Source organism: Balaenoptera borealis (assembly GCF_965194805.1).
Source record: "Balaenoptera borealis genome assembly, chromosome: 6".
Lineage (NCBI taxonomy): Eukaryota > Metazoa > Chordata > Mammalia > Artiodactyla > Balaenopteridae > Balaenoptera > Balaenoptera borealis.
The window spans coordinates 113,213,621-113,231,632 of NC_138863.1; the positions used below are offsets into that span (position 1 = coordinate 113,213,621).

The window sequence follows — 18,012 nt, forward strand, 5'->3', positions numbered from 1 at the left end:
GATTTCAAGCACCTGACAAAAAAAGCAACGAGTACAGAAAGATTTCTTTCAAAGCGAGGGCAACCGGACACAAGAGCAAGACACAACAGCGGTAAACTCTGAGGAAGCCAAAGGTTAAAGCTATCAGTCAGCACGTAAGCCCTGATGTCCCTGCATTACTGGCCAGAGAGAGGCACGCGTTCGGCTCTGAGTTTCTTGGCGTCCGTAGAACATTCTTCCCCACCCTCCTTACCTCACCCCCACCAGCCCTAATTAAGGTTTGTTTAGGGAATGATAATGAGAAGATTTTTCTGCATTCCCTGATCATGCCCCCAGATGAGATCATGCCGTCCAGCAAGGAGGAGGAGGCAGCTGCAGATACAACCAACAGAGTGCTAACCGGGAAGCCCCACTGCTCCTGGCGCTAAAGTGTCAGCGTGTACAAGAGGTCAGAATCTCCCAAAGGGCGTAGCTTTAACTTTCTAAAAGCGTCCCTGTGTGTGCAGTTTATCGCCATGAAGGTAGTGGCGAGGGATATACTCAATCCATGACCAAGTCTGAGAGCCTCTGGGGTCCCTTGGAGGCAAAGCCACGCTCGACGGAGGCGCCCCGGCACTGCAGCGCTTACCGTAAGCTGTCATGACCCCCGCGTAGGGCCCATCCACCACATTTCTGTTTTCTTCTGCCAGCGCCTTGATGTACCTCTTGCTGAGGTCCAGGATCTGTTCCCGAAGCATGGAGCTGCTCTCGGGCTGAGTCCTCTGCTGGATGGTAAAATGCAAGAGCATCATACCCCAGATAAAGCCAAAAGTCACGAGGAAAAAGCCCAGCTTCTGAGAGGACAGCTTCCACGGAGTAAAGAGAGCCATTGCTCTCCGGCAACTTCACCTGCCCTGGGCTCTTACAGTGTGGAAAGGAGACACAAGTTCATGGTGTAGGCTGGGCTTGTGGGTTTCTTCGTCTCACTCGGGCTCCTGCGTCAGCCGATTTCCTTTCCTCGTTTCCATCCTGCTGTGAAGAAGGGGGAAAGTTAGCAGAGTCGTTGTGGCAAAACACAGTGAAATAAACCAGAGCCTTGTTTTCACCCAAATAGCTCTAAAATGTGAACTTCCTTTTTTCTTAATCCGCCAGTTCCCTATCTTATGTTATGATTCGGGATCTGTAAACGGAGAGGGGAAATCTGGCTGGGTGACGAAAAGCTGTACAAATACGGAGGGGGGAAATGTGTGCCTGCACGTGTTCACAGGTGTAGCGGGGCTGTTCCAGTCTGGACCAAGTTCAAAACAGGAAGCTTGTTCTGCAAGGTGGGGAGGAGATGGAAGGAGATTTCACTGAATGTCAGCAAAAACCCAAGTGGAGGGTGGAGTCCTATCACCACGGGGCACGTCTGTGCCTCTGAAACTTGAACTTACAAAGTCATCATTATGTGCTCTAGCAGGGATTAGAGCCCGCAGCTGGAGAGGTGAGCCAGAAAGTGGATGCCCCCGGCGGGTAATCAGACAAGGAAAGGGGAGAGAGCCCCCCCGTATTACTTAAGCACGGCCAGCTTTCAGTAGCAGTGTCCACAGCTGAGCTGAATGCCTCGGGGCCACCAGGTGGCCTCGCCCTAGGCACCAGCACAGAGAGGCTATGCCAGGGGTACCCAGCCGTCTTTCCGTGCTAGCTACCACGGGTGAAAGCTGCACCGCACTCCTCACTTGCACACTTCAGCACAGGAAATGCGGGGCACACGATGGCCTGCTTTTCTGTGGTTCTCATTTTCACTCACACCATGGGACAAAATGCGAGGTTAAAAGCCATCGTTTCGATACGAATGCAGCCAGATCCTACCTGGTACCAGCACGGGCTGGACAACAAATGGCACCGTTTTTTAAGCAAAGGCTGAGCATGACCTCCTACGAGGAACTAACCCAGGATGTATTCAGAGTGTGCCTATGTTTCAGATCAAAGGATTCTTCTTCCTAAGCAGCCTAAGAAGAAATGACAATGGGATCCTGGGACAATTAGCTTTCAGCGTCTGCAGTGCAGCGGATCTGTGTTGGTCTTCCTCTCTCACTCGTTTCCTCGCCTATCAACAGAGGCATCAGTACCTAGTGGTACCTCTGCTGATAGTAAATGATAAATAAATTCTAGTCATGTCCCAGGCACTGTGATAGATGCTGTCTGTGCCTTAGTTCATTGAATTCTTGAAAGAGCCCTATACGGTAAGAACTATTAATACTATCATGTCTGTTTTATAGATGAAAAAACAAGGACACAGGGAGATTAACTTGGCAAAGGTCAGCCAGCTACGTGGCAGAGGAGGAATAATCTAGGGATAAGCCAGCCCAGGAGTCAGTAAACCACACCCTGCCTTCCTAGGCCATCCTTCCTCCCCAGTTTCTTTATGACCAAGAATGGTCTGTACATGCTTAAAGGGCTGTGAAAAGCAACAAAGAATATGTGACTGAAATCTTACGTAGCTCAAACGCCTGGAACATTCACTCTTGGCCCTTAACAGAAAAAGTTTACCAACTGCTGAATCCTAGGCCGGCGGTTCTCAAAGTGGGTCCCTAACTCAGCAACAGCGGGGAGCATCAGTGAGAGATGCCCATCCTCAGGCCCCACCCCAGACCAACTGAATCAGCAACTGGGGGCGGTGGCGGGGAGGGGTGTCCAGCATCCTGTGTTTCAATCAGCCGTCCAGGCGATTTTTTGTTGTTGTTTTTTTTTTGGCTGTGTTGGGTCTTCGTTGCTGCGCGCGGGCTTTCTCTAGTTGTGGCGAGCCGGGGCTGCTCTTAGTTGCGGTGCATGTGCTTCTCATTGTGGTGGCTTCTCTTGTTGCAGAGCACGGGCGCTAGGCGCACAGACTTCAGTAGTTGTGGCACGTGGGCTCAGTAGTTGTGGCACGTGGGCTCAGTAGTTGTGGTTCACGGGCTCTAGGGCACAGGCTCAGTAGTTGTGGCACACGGGCTTAGTTGCTCCGCTGCCTGTGGGATCCTCCCGGACCAGGGCTCGAACCCGTGTCCCCTGCATTGGCAGGTGGATTCTTAACCACTGCGCCACCAGGGAAGCCCGTCCAGGCGATTTTGATGACCACTCAAGTTTGAGAGCCCTGGATGCAGGCAGACGGATGCCGTCACGATGCCACGCCACCGCACTGGCAATCAATGCGACGGGGGCTCCCTCTAGCCCCCCTTTAGCACATAAGTTCCTCTTGCCCATTGCTCTCCACTGTGATGTTCCTCCCCAGTCTGAAGTTGTAAAACATTTGTCTGTCTACCTTGCTTTTTTTACCAGTTTCTGTGTAGGATCCATGACATCCTTTAAGAGACTCCCCCGCTTATGTTCTCAGAGACAGAAAGTGGCCCAAGGGGCACAAATAAAATACCTGTGGACTGAATGAGCTTGTCACCCAGGCACTGTGGCACCTCATTCAGCCCCTCTAACGTGGACCAGATGAAAGGCACCTGCCATCCACTCCTTCTACAAGGATACACTGAGCAAGGACCCACTTGTTGTCATCAGGCCCTGGGGACTGAACTGGGAACAAGACAGTGCTCCCACCCTCAAGGGGCTGACGCTTTAAAAGCCACCCCTCTAACCGGCGCTGCCCTTAGTTCCCCAGGAAATGTCTGCACTTCCTTTTCGATAACCCACACCAGTTAGCCGATGTCACCCCAGGGCTGAAGGGATTTTCCCAGAGCAATTAAACGAGGTGCTGTACCAAGAAAGACAGTCTCTGGTAATTTTCTTTTGTTATTTTAGGAGACAGCCACATGTGCAGACAGGAATTACCTGTCAGCTTTCAGACAGGAAGCCCTGCTCCGCTTCCTCGATGAACCCCCCTGAAGAAGCTGCTCAAGGCTGCAAAGTTTAAGCAAAGGGAAGACCAGGCTCAAGAACTGCGCAAGGACCCAGTACAAGGTGGCGCACTTCTCTGCCTTGGCCTTGGGGACAGTCAGGACCACCCAGGTGGTGCATTTGAGGGGCAAAAGGATGGTCAAGAAACCCAGTCGTGGTTAAATTTTTCCAGCTCAGAGACATAAAAATTTGGAGTGAAAATCTCTAAGTTCAGAGCACAGTTCTGACTATTGAGGGCCCAGATTTTAAGTGACTACAGAACTGCCAGAAATATTCCTTTCTCCAATGGAATCCAGAGTTTGAAATAACAGCATCTATATCAGCACACACACACAAAATTAAATTGGAATCCATCTCTACAATTCCTACTAGAAAGAAAGAATTTAAAAAGACTTTTCAAAATCATCATTAGGGAGACATCCCTAACTGCAACAGTAACAGGACAATAATAGGACAGCAATCCATACCAGAGGGTGTTGGTGCCATGAAGGGACTTAATGATAATTATCAGTCATGGCCATGATATTAATCAAGAGGCCACAGAACAATAGCCATCAAAATGTTGTCAGTCGGGCTAAAAATCTGCCTGCCTCCTGATCTCCTAACAAACAGCTTGATCCTCTCCCAAACTGGATTCAGTAAGGCACAAAAAGGGCTACACAGTATATCTCAAAAGGTCTTGTTGCCAACCAGAGTAGTGACAGCCCAGGGCCATGGCTTCATCTATCCTCGTCCAGAAAGAAGTTTGTACCGAGTCTGTTCCTAATATGTTAAGCTTCTAGATTCATCACGGCCACTAACCACCCTAATATGCATCTCCTCTATTCTTGTACTTGTGAGCAGCGAGCACTTCCTCCCTTCCCATTCACTCCTCAACAAAATGTGATCAAAGATCTGGGGCAAGGAAATGCATCTTAATTTCAAAAATAAAAGTATATGAAAAGACACTCAACATCATTAGCCATTAGGGAAACGCAAATCAGAAGCACAAAGAGATACCAATTCCCATCCATCAGGATGGCTATAATCAAACAAGACGGATAAGAACAAGTGTTGGTGAGGACACAGAGACATGAGAACCCTATATATCCTGTGGGTGGGACTGTACAATGGTGCAGCCGGTGTGGACAACCGTCTGGCACTTCCTCAAATGATTAAACAGACAGTTATCATATGACCCAGCTAACTCCACTCCTAGGAATTCTCCCGAAAGAAATAAAAGCATGTGTCCACACAAGAACTTATACATGAACGTTCACAGCAACATTATTCATAATAGACAAAAAATGAAACAACCCAGATGGTCATCAACTGACAAGTAGATAACCAAAATGGGGCAAACCCATACAACGGAGTTCTATTCGTCAAAAAAAAAGAAATGAAGCACTGATACATGCTACAACATGGACGGTCCCTGGAAACATCATGCTAAGTGAAAAAAGGCAAAAAGGCAGTCACAAAACACCACATATTGTATGATTCCATTTATACGAAATGTCTCGAATAGGCACATCTCTAGAAGTAGAACTTAACAAGAGTAGTTTCTTAGGGCTTGAGAGGATGGGAGAACTGGGAGGTGACAACTAAGGCCTGCCAGGTTTATTCTGGGTGGTAATGAAAATGTTCTAAAATGGACTGTGGTGATGGACGCACAATTCTGTGGATATTCTAAAAAAAAAAAAAAAAAACAACACTGAATTATATACTTTAAATGGGAGACTTGGATGATATGTGAAACATATCTCAATAAAGCTGTTATGAAAAAAAAAGCAAGCAAGCAAGCCCACCTCCCAAGTTGGGGTAGGAGGAGAAGCTGAACTTGGACACAGGCAGATAAGCCATGGGGGCGCACTGTGGCCCCAGCGAGAAGCCACCCTTCCCCCACTGCCCACAGCACAGCCGAGGTAAGGTTGTGCCCTTACTAACGGCTGACCACAGGCCCAGCACCAGAAGGAAATTACGCAGAGAAATGTGCCACCCCGTTTACCAGACACAGCTGCCCTTCCCAGCTCCGGATCAACCTCCCGGGCCACCCTCTGAGGCAAGACCTGCTTTGCCTGCCAGATGCCAATTTCTCAAACCACTTGGGGATGCTCTCAAAAACAGCCCCATACCAACGGGGTCAAAGCCGGACTGATGAAGCAGTGAAGAAGTTCCTTCAGAGGCCCATCCACCATCCTTGGAGGACCACTTCTTACATCAGGACCTGTGTCATCGGAGGATGGATGAGGCTGGAAATGCCCGTCCCTTCAGGAGCGATGTCAGCCCCAACCGGAGAGATGTGATCTTTTCCTCACTTTCCACAGGACAATCTCGACACAGCCTGCCGGTCCCACATTCCCATGGGTAGCACTGCTTGAACTTAGTCATTCACACACCTCTGCTGTCCTACTACGGACCACCCCATCTTCCCAACTGTCTTTAGATGGTGGCTGTCAGGGCCTACCTCTCGCCTCACCCTGGGCAGCAACATTCAAGAAATCCGAATTGCGTTCGCAGCCGCCGCCGTGCGGTGGTCGCTCTCCAACGCCGGCGCCGCCTAGTCTAGCTCGCCGAGCTCCAGCCGAAGGGGAAGAGGGTAAGGGAGGAGGTCTCTATACACCATGGCTCGTACAGAGCCGACTGCCCGCACATCCACCGGTGGTAAAGCACCGAGGAAGCGACTGGGTACGAAAGCCGCTCGCAAGAGTGCGCCCTCTACTGGAGGGGTGAAGAAACCTCACCATTACAGGCCCTGCTGATTCGCAAACTCCCCTTCCAGCGTCTGGCGCGGGAAGTTGCTCAGGACTTCAAAGCAGGTCTGCGCTTCCAGAGAACAGCGCTTGGTGCTTTGCAGGAGGCCGGCGAGGCCTCTCTGGCTGGCCTTTTTGAAGACACCAACCTAGGAGCTATCCATGCCAAATGTGCAACAATTATGCCAAAAGACATCCAGCTAGCGCGCCGCATACATGGAGAACGTGCTTAAGGATCCACTCAGACGGGAAACATTTCATTCTTTAAAAAAAATATATTCTCTTCTTCCTGCTATTGGTAGTTCTGAACGTTAAATATTTTTTTCCCACGGGGTCAAAAGGTACCTAAGTATATGACTGTAAGTGGAAAAACAGGGGGCGACAGAAATCAGGTACTGGTAGTTTTTCCATTTTCATGTGTGTGTGAATTTTTAATATCAATGCAGGGACATGAAGCATTAATGCAAGTCAAAATGTTTCCGCGAACAAGTTTCAGCAGTTCAACCTTATAACAATGATAAATAAACCTGTTAAATTTTTCTGGACAGTGCCAGCATTTGGATTTTTTTTTAAAACAGGTAAATTTCTTATTGACTGAAACTAAATGGTGTTTGTAGCGTTTTTATCATACAGTGGATTCCATCCATTCACTATAGTTTTCTAACTGAGGTGTCCTACATGCAGGTACATATTTTGAATGTTGTCCCGTCTTCTGTGCTGTTCCTGTAAGTTTGCTATTAAAATACGTTAAACTATAAAAAAAGAAAGAAAGAAATCCTGAGTCTGCTGTGCTCATCCACGTTGCCTTGGAAACCCCACCCGTCTCACAACTGAACCCCACATCCTGCCTAACGCCTCCCCTGGTTCCCTGGACTGAGGAGGGCTCATCCTGCTTGGGGCTCTCCCAGCAGTACGTGCTCCTCCTCAAGAGCTTACCTACTTGCTCTGTCGGACGATCTCTTCTTTCACTTCTCCGTAAGCTCTCTAAAGACAGGAAGTGCCAGGAGTGGGACTGCCTTGTACACCGGGGACGGTCATTATGTGTTTGCCAGATGAGAAAACAGGCTGATGGGGATGAGATGATGAAACACCAATGAGCCGTGACCTCCAGGGCCACCTCCTGGTGTGAGCCACAGAGAAGCCAGGCACCCCGAGACTGTAAGTTAACCTCACCTTTTGGGAGTTTTTAACCCTAAGATCTGTCACATCGCAGTGAAGGATCATTATGCCCTTGACTAGATGGGGTTAAACTAAAGGGGAGATGGTGGTAGATGGGTACTAAAAGGGGAAAAAAAAAAAAAAAAAGGAAAAACAGCTTCAGAAGATAATTCTAGAAGGCGCAGTGACTGTGGGACCAAAATGATGTCCAAGACAAGGGATGAGAGGGGAAACAAGTTGAGGGGAACTCTGGAGGAGGCTGTTGGTTTCATCACTGGGTATCCGAGATGGTGACAGGAAAAGATGAGAAGGGTGATGAGGGGGAACTGAATGAACTCCTGCATCCAAGGCCTGGAAACCTCTGATCCACAGCTAGTCCCGCCCATCAGCATCGGCGGGATCCTAGGCAAGTCTGTCTCAGGTTCTGCCTAAGTAAAATGGGGAAAGTTGGAGAACCACAGAACATTGTTAAGCTAGATGAATAGGGGGGTGACTGATCCTAGTTACTGGTTTTCGAACTGTGTTCCGAAGGACTTCAGGGTCCCCAGAGACGTTTCCGAGGTTCCACAAATGTTTTACTTTGAATTTTGTTTCCGTTGTTTAAAGTATCTTCTCTTAAAACAACTGGTTAGGAAAAGTCTTATACTATAGAGATTCTCAACACAACTTCCACATACCTCTGTAGGTGGAGTTTGAACTTTGAAATCCTACGCTAATTTGCTCGGGAAAATTAATGCTTGGCAGTGGTCTTGTTTGCTTATTTGTTTTATAAAATTCAGGTCCACATATCTACTCATGTAAAACGGCACGACAGCAAACACTATGAAACCCTGATTAAATGCTAGATGAGGGTCAGTCATAAACTGTAAGTTTCACAGACATTTGTCTGATCACTCCTAATTATAAGTAGCAATAACAGTCTTTAGAGAATGCTAATGACTCAACTCTGAAACAATTTCCTACTACTTCTCTTTCCAGCCTCAGCACAAATTTACATTAAGAGCAACTTAAGAGTGCTTGGAACACTATGTTAAAACAAAAACACTAGCCATTAACATCTGCTATCAGGGTGAATCTGGACTTCCACTATTTTGCAACCAAAATGCGGCACAGAAATCAACTGTGTGCTAACCTTGACGTGCGTGCACACCATCTCACCACTCCCGACTCTGCTCACCAGAGCAGCTCACTGGCCTCGTCATCGACTTTAAAAGGAAGTAGGATAAATTAAAATGTATAAAGTACCTTCATGCAGACTGGGACACTACATGAGATCTTGCTTAGGAACAAAGTAACCAAGTACAAACTCTTGATTCACAGAGAAGGAAACGTTATGTTTTCCAACTAGAGTCAGAATCAAACCGTAACTCAAGTCCTGCTTCCTGATCCGATATGGTCTCCACCACACCAAGCTGCGTCTCTCAGCTGCCTGCAGAAGCTCAAAATGGAAGCGACTTATCAATATGAAACACCAAACAGAACCACAGTCTGGTGACAGTAAGGAACCGTGAGTCTACTGCGATGTCCCATCAACCTCGAGGAGCTGGGAGAATCAGCAGACGAAAGGAAGAAAAACATACATTCACGGAACTACTGGTGCAAGGCAGGCAGATGGCCTAGGCTGGGGTGGGGAGTCTTGCTCTAAATATGGTGTCTTCTGTTGTTAAAAGGAGAAACTGAGCAGGAGGGAAGGACAAGCAAAGCAGCCTTTTCTTCCGAAATAAGCCCAAATTCCTGGGAAGATGCTAGAGGCTAGATGCTCACTCCCTGGACGGCTTGGTGCCACCAAACTGAAGCCAGCGCTCAGACCCGCTCGGCAGCAGCCCCCCGACCCGCTCGGCAGCAGCCCCCCGACCCGCTCGGCAGCAGCCCCCCGACCCGCTCGGCAGCAGCCCCCAGACCCGCTCGGCAGCAGCCCCCCGACCCGCTCGGCAGCAGCCGTCAGACCCGCTCGGCAGCAGCCCCCAGACCCGCTCGGCAGCAGCCCCCCGACCCGCTCGGCAGCAGCCGTCAGACCCGCTCGGCAGCAGCCCCCCGACCTGCTCGGCAGCAGCCGTCAGACCCGCTCGGCAGCAGCCCCCCGACCCGCTCGGCAGCAGCCCCCAGACCCGCTCGGCAGCAGCCCCCAGACCCGTTCGGCAGCAGCCGTCAGACCCGCTCGGCAGCAGCCCCCCGACCCGCTCGGCAGCAGCCCCCCGACCCGCTCGGCAGCAGCCCCCATCCGAGGCGTGAGTCCCTGACAGCTGTGCTAGCCATGAGCTCTCCTCCCAGCCTGCGGCGCAAAGGAGCCCAGGAACCAGCGGTGGTGGGGATACTGCTGGAACACGTATGGACGGGCCCCTTCTCTTCCACTTTCCTGACTCGGTTCTCTGACAAATTCTGGGCCTTTATAAACAGGAAAAACACATTCGAAGTGAAAAAACAGCCTGTTCTTTTTAGAACCAGCTAAACAAGTCTTATCTTGAGTCACTAACCAAAAGACACCCGCTAAAACAACACACCTTTGCTATTCTCGAGACGGGAGGGGGGGGGGGGCTGCTTTCTGATGCCTGGGTCTTATACGCCCCATCCCTTTTATTTTATTTTATTTTTTGAATTTTATTTATTTATTTTTTTATACAGCAGGTTCTTATTAGTCATCCATTTTATACACATCAGTGTATACATGTCAATCCCAATCTCCCAATTCATCACACCACCACCACCTCCACTGTTCCCCCCTTGGTGTCCATACGTTTGTTCTCTACATCTGTGTCTCAACTTCTGCCCTGCAAACCAGTTCATCTGTACCATTTTTCTAGGTTCCACATATATGCGTTAATATACGATATTTGTTTTTCTCTTTCTGACTTACTTCACTCTGTATGACAGTCTCTAGATCCATCCACGTCTCTACAAATGACCAATTTCGTTCCTTTTTATGGCTGAGTAATATTCCATTGTATATATGTACCACATCTTCTTTATCCATTCGTCTGTCGATGGGCATTTAGGTTGCTTGCGTGCCCTGGCTATTGTAAATAGTGCTGCAATGAACATTTGGGTGCATGTGTCTTTTTGAATTACGGTTTTCTCTGGGTATCTGCCCAGTAGTGCGGTTTCTGGGTCGTCGGTTCATCCCTTTTACCTTTGAAGTGATCAAACCAAGACAGTCCTGTGCCCAGCCTGCATTTATTAGGCTGCACTTGCATTCTTGGTATGGGCGGGGAAGGGAAACAGCCAGCCCTGCCCAGCTGAAGCAGGACCTCCTTGCAGTCACCCTGCTTTCCAAGTGTAGTTCAGGGCTCCATAACTGGCATCAACAGCTAAATAAATTTTCAAACACTGCAATAAGGCTAATGACTCTGTATCCAGAACAGGCCTTCCTTCCCGCCCCCCCTATTCCATCCCACCCTCAACTCCCTCCCAACTGTCCTCGGGTCACTGTGCGTGTGGCCATGACCACTAGGGGGAGCAGAGGGGCAGGGAAAACAGCTGGAAACACACATGGATGAACTGTATTCTGACTCTGCCTCTCAGGCAGGAGGCGTGCACCTTATTGGCAGGTGGACAAAAGAGAAAGGTGACAAAGGAGTGAGAAGGAAGCTGTCACTTCTGGATAAGAATCTTCGCATGTTCTGTAAGTTTCATTTACCAGGCTCACAGGTTGTTCACAGTTGACAGAATTTCCCATCAACAAAAAAAATGAAACCACAGCAACTCTAAGAATTCTGAAAACGTCGACTAAACCAAAACAAAAAGCACGGGTCCCTGAAAAATGAAATAAATCCATTTAATCCAGGGTGTCTCGATTCTTGGCACAATTGACATTTGAGGCCAGAGCATCCTTTGTCCCAGGGGGCTGTCCTGCATGTGGTAGGACGTTAGGCAGCACCCCTGTCCTCTAGCTACTACACGCCTTCAGAGACAGATGCCATTAGAACCCGCCACCACCAACTGTGACAACGTAAATGTCTCCTGACATTGTCAAGTGTTCTCTAAAGGATAAAAGCACCCAGGTTGATAACCACTGCTTTAGCCCATCAGCAGGACCTTATCCACCCCATAGGATGAGGCTCAGGGAAGGCCAGCCCATAGGACTAGATCGCAGGGCAAGGAGAAGCAAACCAAGTAAACTCAGGAGCCAGTCACCAGCCCTGAAGACGTGCAGGCTCAGAGCCCTGAGCTAAGACTAAAGGCCACAGAGAGACGAGAGGGGCGTCAGGAATAAAGATTCCTGACGCTGTCCCAAGCTGACTGACAGGTGAGTCTCATTTTCTCCCACATCCTTCAGTGCCAACACTATCCTGGCACGCGCCAAGGAGTTCATGCCTGGGCTGGCTATGCCCCCGTGTACTAATTAGTATATGGCCTTGACGCTCCGCTCCACAAAGATCCTAGTCTACAAATCAAGGTACAGGGAAGAAGGCTTTGAGAAGACAAAAGCTGGATGATGCTACATCAGACAGTCTTAAATAGAAAAGGATTGTCATCTGGCTTCCAGCCCAGGAAACCATGAACACACATTGTGACAGGTCGATAATGACTCTCTAGGAAGAAAAAAGGAATGGTCTGTGAAAAGATCACGTGGTGTGTAAATTTGTTAGGTAGGTCTCCTTGATATTGGATGAAAAACTCCAAGATTCGCTTCCACTCAGAGCCAAAGGACAGTAAAGCCACAAAGGAATTTTATGGTAAGTACAAAATGCACCTTTTTCCTCTGAGGATCAGACTTCTGGCAACTCCTTATATGTAGAAAACACCCACAAATGACAACAGGCTCCAGATGGCCCCAGTAATAAAGAAAACCAGAGTCACAAAAATCATCAAAATTACTTCCAAAAAGTAGGACAATGCCCTGAAGATAAAGCTCATTATTCAACAAGTGCTCCCTGAACCCTACAAGTCAGTCACCCCAGGACCCCACTCTTCCACCTGGAGAGGAGCACATGCTGGGGTTGGTACTGTCTGCAGGAATGGGACAGCCTTCCAAGCACAAGATCTGATAAAGACCAGCAGGTTAAAAGTTTTTAAAAACTAGCTGGCGGGGACTCCCCTGGTGGCACAGTGGTTGGGAATCCGCCTGCCAATGCAGGGGACATGGGTTCGAGCCCTGGTCCGGGAAGATCCCACATGCCGCGGAGCAACTAAGCCTGTGCGCCACAACTACTGAGCCTGCGCTCTAGAGCCCACGAGCCACAACTACTGAGCCTGCGAGCCACAACTACTGAAGCCCACACGCCTAGAGCCCGTGCTCTGCAAGAGAAGCCACTGCAATGAGAAGCCCGCGCACCACAACGAAGAGTAGCCCCCGCTCGCCGCAACTGGAGAAAGCCTGCACGCGGCAACGAAGACCCAACGCAGCCAATAAATAAATAAAATAAAAACTAGCTGGTGAGTGAGAAGATGAGCACACACACGCGAACATGCACACACCATCAGCAGAAGTGGCCCCTCAGAGGCTTATCAAACGTAAATGGTTTAATGAATTTCCCATCACTTCTAAAACGGGGTTATAGCAAATCCCCATGGAACGCAAAGCCCAGGCTCTGGCAGAACCTGGGTCATAAATACCCCAAGTCTGAATTTTCTTAGGGAAGAACTCAACCATCAGATGCTTACTTGTCCCTTAATTTATAAATGAAGGTCAACTCTACCAATACTGCCAATACCTGGTCACAAGCCATAGGAGTACACAAATGATTAATATCTCAAGATTAATATCTCTGAGGCGAGCTCCCTGCCCTCAGAGTTAAGGATTGCCTAAATCCAGGCCTCTCAACCGTGATACACTTAAGAATCACCTGGGCTCCTTCTTTTTTAAAAAAAAAAAAGACAGCTGCCAGGTCCCACACCTGAAGATTCTGACTGATTAACTTGGTCTGAGGTGAGGCCCGAGCAGGGGTATTTTTATTGAATACATAGGCAGACATGAAAACTATTACATTCTTGGAAAGATGTCCTTTCTATCATGTCTATGGATCCTATCTAGTGGGATCCAAAACATGGTCTACCCCAGTATTTAAAATGATAAACTCTCTACTCTGGACAAACGCAGTCGAACTGGCTTATTAGACAATCTACATGCAAGGCACTCTGGTTTTCTCCTTAAAGACTCATGTGCTGGTCTTCTCAGACCAATGAATGCCCAAGAAGCCCTGCCCAAGGAGGCAGTCTTTCAGGAAGAGCTAGTCCACTGCAGAGCCCTGTTAGACCTCTACGCCATGGAAGGACTTGTTGGACTGTTAGGGCTTTTATTAACCTCTCCTTGGCACTTGGCTCCAAAGATGAGAGATTAGCTGAGGCTCAACTAATGGCCTCAGTGTCTACCAATGCATCTAGTAACCAGCGCCTCTATAACCTTGCTACTCAAAACCTGGCCTGCAGACCAGCAGCACTGAAATGAACTGAAAGACTGTTAGAAATCTCAGGCCCAATCCCAGACCAACTGAATCAGAACTGGTATTTAGAACACGATCCTCAGGTATTTGTTTGCACGTTCAAGTTTTGAGACGCATTGTTTTTTATCTCATCCAGAATACTAAGAATGAGGGCCAATCGGACACTAATCTCCAGTGGGGGTGATGGAGAATATGGCACAATTCTTCTCCTTTTCCTAATGTGCAAAGAACTTAATGATTTGGTATTACTTCTGAATAAACTGGAGGCATGTCAGGAAGACCGGCTGTCTTATAGACACTCTTAGAGTTACTGTAGGATGCATCCCGCTGAGATGAGAATGACATCTGCAGATGGCAGGGTTTTATCACTGTGAATTAGGAGTGCTTATAAGACAACCGGCCATGCTTTCTAACTGCAGGATTTTGATCCATTTTGCTAAAATCCAAGACACCGTTTGGATCCATGTCTTCCGACTTTAACTCCGATATAGCAAATAACTCTATACAACGAATCACTCTATGCAGCTACCCATCATATACTCTGTGCTGCTCAAAGTTAGGCATCATCAGGGGGTTACTGGGCTTTTGTTGTCTTTTAATTGCTCAAGTGGCTCAGTTTAGAAAACCTGCTTAAGGGTCCTGACTACTGTCCTACATGACTTCAAAGTGAAACAAACTTCAACTCAGGTAAGCATCCTTATCAGGGCCTTAATTTTGCCTAAGATGATGTGAACCAATATTTAAGTTTCTAGAAATGCCTCTAATTCTGATATCTTCCAGGGCATATAACTAACTGACTTTATGGCCACTGAAAGCCTTTCAAAGCTTTGCTGAAAGAAACTATTTTTGAAAGATGACTTCAGTTCTTTCTGAAAGAAACTATTTGAAGGATGACTTAATCCATCTACTGTTCTACATCGACTTTGCCCAACCTTTTGTAACAAACAAGCTCCTTTAACAGTCTTTCTTTCTCTCACAAACATACGCATAGGCACACATACCTTAGGAACTTTCTAATCCTTTCTTAATTCCTATTTCATTTTTGAAACAAGATATTACAGTTTATGAAGTTCATTCATTTTGATACCATCTTCTGTTCATGTGCAAAATGATTAATGACAAATTACCTTTTACCCATTTAGCGTGTAACACACAGCATCTAATTATGTAAGAAACAAGTATGACTGGTCAACAAAATCAATTTCACAATTACAGTCTTATTAGTATACATGTTGTGTGGGGACCCAACGTCTATTCAAAACCAGAGAGCAATCTAATTACCGGCCCCAGCATCAAAACTAGACAGGAAACAGCCCAATGTTTGGATTTCTTGTATCTGAATTTAAAAACAACAAATCAAATGGTTTATAAAGGGAGGACTCTTTACTTCCTCTGGACACATTTTCATGCAGAACGTGTGCTCCATTTCCCAGGAAGAACCACAGAGGAGACTATAACTGCTCTTTCATCAGTGTTCACAGGTCTTCTTGGGGAGGAAGGACAGCATCTCAGCCCTGGTGCGGGGAGGCGGGGCATGCCTGCTGGGTTTCCTGCCCTCAGGAGGTGCACTCCCCCTTTCCCTGCCCGCAGGAGTCAAAGAGGCGGGGCTCCCCTACCCAGCTGAGTCCCCCCAAGGCTTCCTGGCAATCACCAGGGCAACTGTGTACATTTCTATCTAGGATGGCTCAGAAGTCTTGCACCCAAGACCCATCTTCCAACTCAGCTTCACTCTAATAAAGCTGGTTCTGTAATCTTCATCTGGCTTCTACTATTCTCTCTACTTCAGAACTGAGAAGGGAGGAAGGGTGTGATTAACTGGCATCTCCAATCCCCCGTAAGTTTATTTTCTAAGTTTTCCATGTTTTGTTTCTAAGTATCAGGATGAGACAGGTGGTTTCCGGCAGCTATTTGAAAGCATTTCTCCACAAATAACACATTGCAGGTGTATGAGTCTTTAATTCTAATAAATTAAAAAACAAAATGACTATCACAGTCAAAATATTTTCTCTAAATATTGATTTTTTAAAAAATACTGTAAGATATGCCAAAAGATTTCTGATCAGATGAATCCAACTTTTGGCTAGAAGGGAAGATAATCTGGAGGAAAATCGGCAGAATTATCAGTAAAATGCTCAATAATTTATACTTTGCCCTGAGTGTTCCTAATGCATCGTGTCTGTAACCAACAGTCCATTGGGGATATACAGAAATATTTTTATAACATATCATTTCCCAAAACTTCCTGGGTTGCTGGTCCAGAACTACTAACCACAACGCAAGCTCTTGATAAATGCTGGCAGGCTTTCAAACTCTTCCATCTTCAAGTGGGATCGGAGATCATATATGTAAATATCTATTGTATTTAATGACTTTGAAAAATAGAAATGGTGAAAAGGACATCACCGCCATTCAGAATGAAAGCCCAGGGCATGAGAACCATCACACGGCAACTGCTGCTCTAGACATTTCCAACCTCTGGATTCGGCCTGACCCCAGATGACATGTCTTGGAAGAAATCTTCAAAGCAATGTATATATTTGACCTAAAATAGAAAGCAGTAAAAAAGGAAACGGCCAGATAAAACATATCTCTGGGTTTACTGTAAACCTGGCAAAGGTTTTCCTCATTATTCTTCTTGTATTCAGAAGGACCTAGAGAAGAAAGTTCTCTTTCATCTTAGTATCATCTGGGCATCTAGACAACTGGTTGGATCTTACTCAATGACACGGTAAAAGGTAACTGACATTGCTTCCCCCTTCAAGAGAGTGGCTAGGAAAAGCCAAAATCACGGTCCCCTTCCAGGAAGTAAATTGGTGTCTATTTTGTGTTTAAACCTCATTCCTGTCTCTAAATTTCCTCTTATTTTCTCCCTGCCTCATCTGTTTCCCCTTAATTTTTTTATTTTTAATTTTTTTTATTTTTGGCTGTGTTGGGTCTTCGTTGCCATGTGCAGGCTTTCTCTAGTTGCAGCGAGCGGGGGCTACCCTTTGTTGCGGTGTGCGGGCTTCTCATTGCGGTGGTTTCTCTTGCTGCGGAGCATGGGCTCTAAGTGCACGGGCTTCAGTAGTTGTGGCACGCGGGCTCAGTAGTTGTGGCTCGCGGGCTCTAGAGCGCAGGTTCAGGAGTTGTGGCACACGGGCTTAGTTGCTCTGCGGCATGTGGGATCCTCCCGGACCAGGGCTCGAACCCGTGTCCCCTGCACTGGCAGGCGGATTCCCAACCACTGCGCCACCAGGGAAGTCCCTCCCCTTAATTTTAAACGTATTTTTATCTTCCTGTATTACATATTTTAATCCTTTTTGAAACATACTGTAAGTAATTAATTAAACAAAAAGGAACAAAACAACTATAGCACATAGAATAATGGTCCTCCAAATATGTCCACATTCTCATCCCCAGAACCTGTTACATTACATGGCAAAGGGGGATTATGGTATCGGATAGAATTAAGGTTGCTAATCAGATGACCTTAAAATAGGGAGATGATCCTGGCTTATCCCGGTGGGCTCACTGTCATCAAAGGATCCTTAAAAGTAGAAAAGGGAGACAGAGGGTAGGTCAGAAGGATACAACAGTCTCTCCTCAAGAACTCTCAGACTGTGTCCTAAGTTGTTTGCATAAAGCCAAGCATATTGATGTAACAAGTCTAGTCATTTGGTTTCTCCTGGTGACCTTTGGTTCTACTCTAGTGGTGAGAGATCAGGAATTTTAGAAGTCAGGAGGGCGTGAATGAAGATGACAGCACAGAAAGTAACTGTAGAAAAGGACCATAGTTTAGGGCCATTTGGTATAAGTGCCAGCAGCCTCTCAGGAGGGCCTGGGAGCGCCACTCTACAATTCTGACCAAAACTGACCTTCACAATAATGACACTGCACCACGTCACTCATTAACAAGATGTGATACAGAATTCTGGGATATT

General features: G+C 47.2%; 1 protein-coding gene and 1 pseudogene across 10 annotated transcripts in view; one reads left to right on the forward strand and one right to left on the reverse strand.

Moving 5' to 3' along the window:
- Positions 1 to 18,012, reverse strand: part of MGAT5 (alpha-1,6-mannosylglycoprotein 6-beta-N-acetylglucosaminyltransferase) — a 368,150-nt gene that overhangs the window by 229,541 nt on the left and 120,597 nt on the right. For 5 of the 9 annotated variants that reach the window (XM_082397881.1, XM_082397883.1, XM_082397880.1 and 2 more), the window contains one exon: positions 608 to 990. In XM_082397881.1, the coding sequence (XP_082254007.1) occupies positions 608 to 848 (241 nt within the window). In that variant the 5' untranslated portion in view covers positions 849 to 990. Of the gene's footprint in view, positions 1 to 607; positions 991 to 16,495; positions 17,129 to 18,012 lie in introns of those variants that run through there. The other 4 variants (XM_082397885.1, XM_082397884.1, XM_082397882.1 and 1 more) reach the window with 2 other exon arrangements.
- LOC309631462 (histone H3.3 pseudogene) lies at positions 6,305 to 8,034 on the forward strand (annotated as a pseudogene). The gene has a single exon. The product of its transcript is annotated as a histone H3.3 pseudogene (transcript).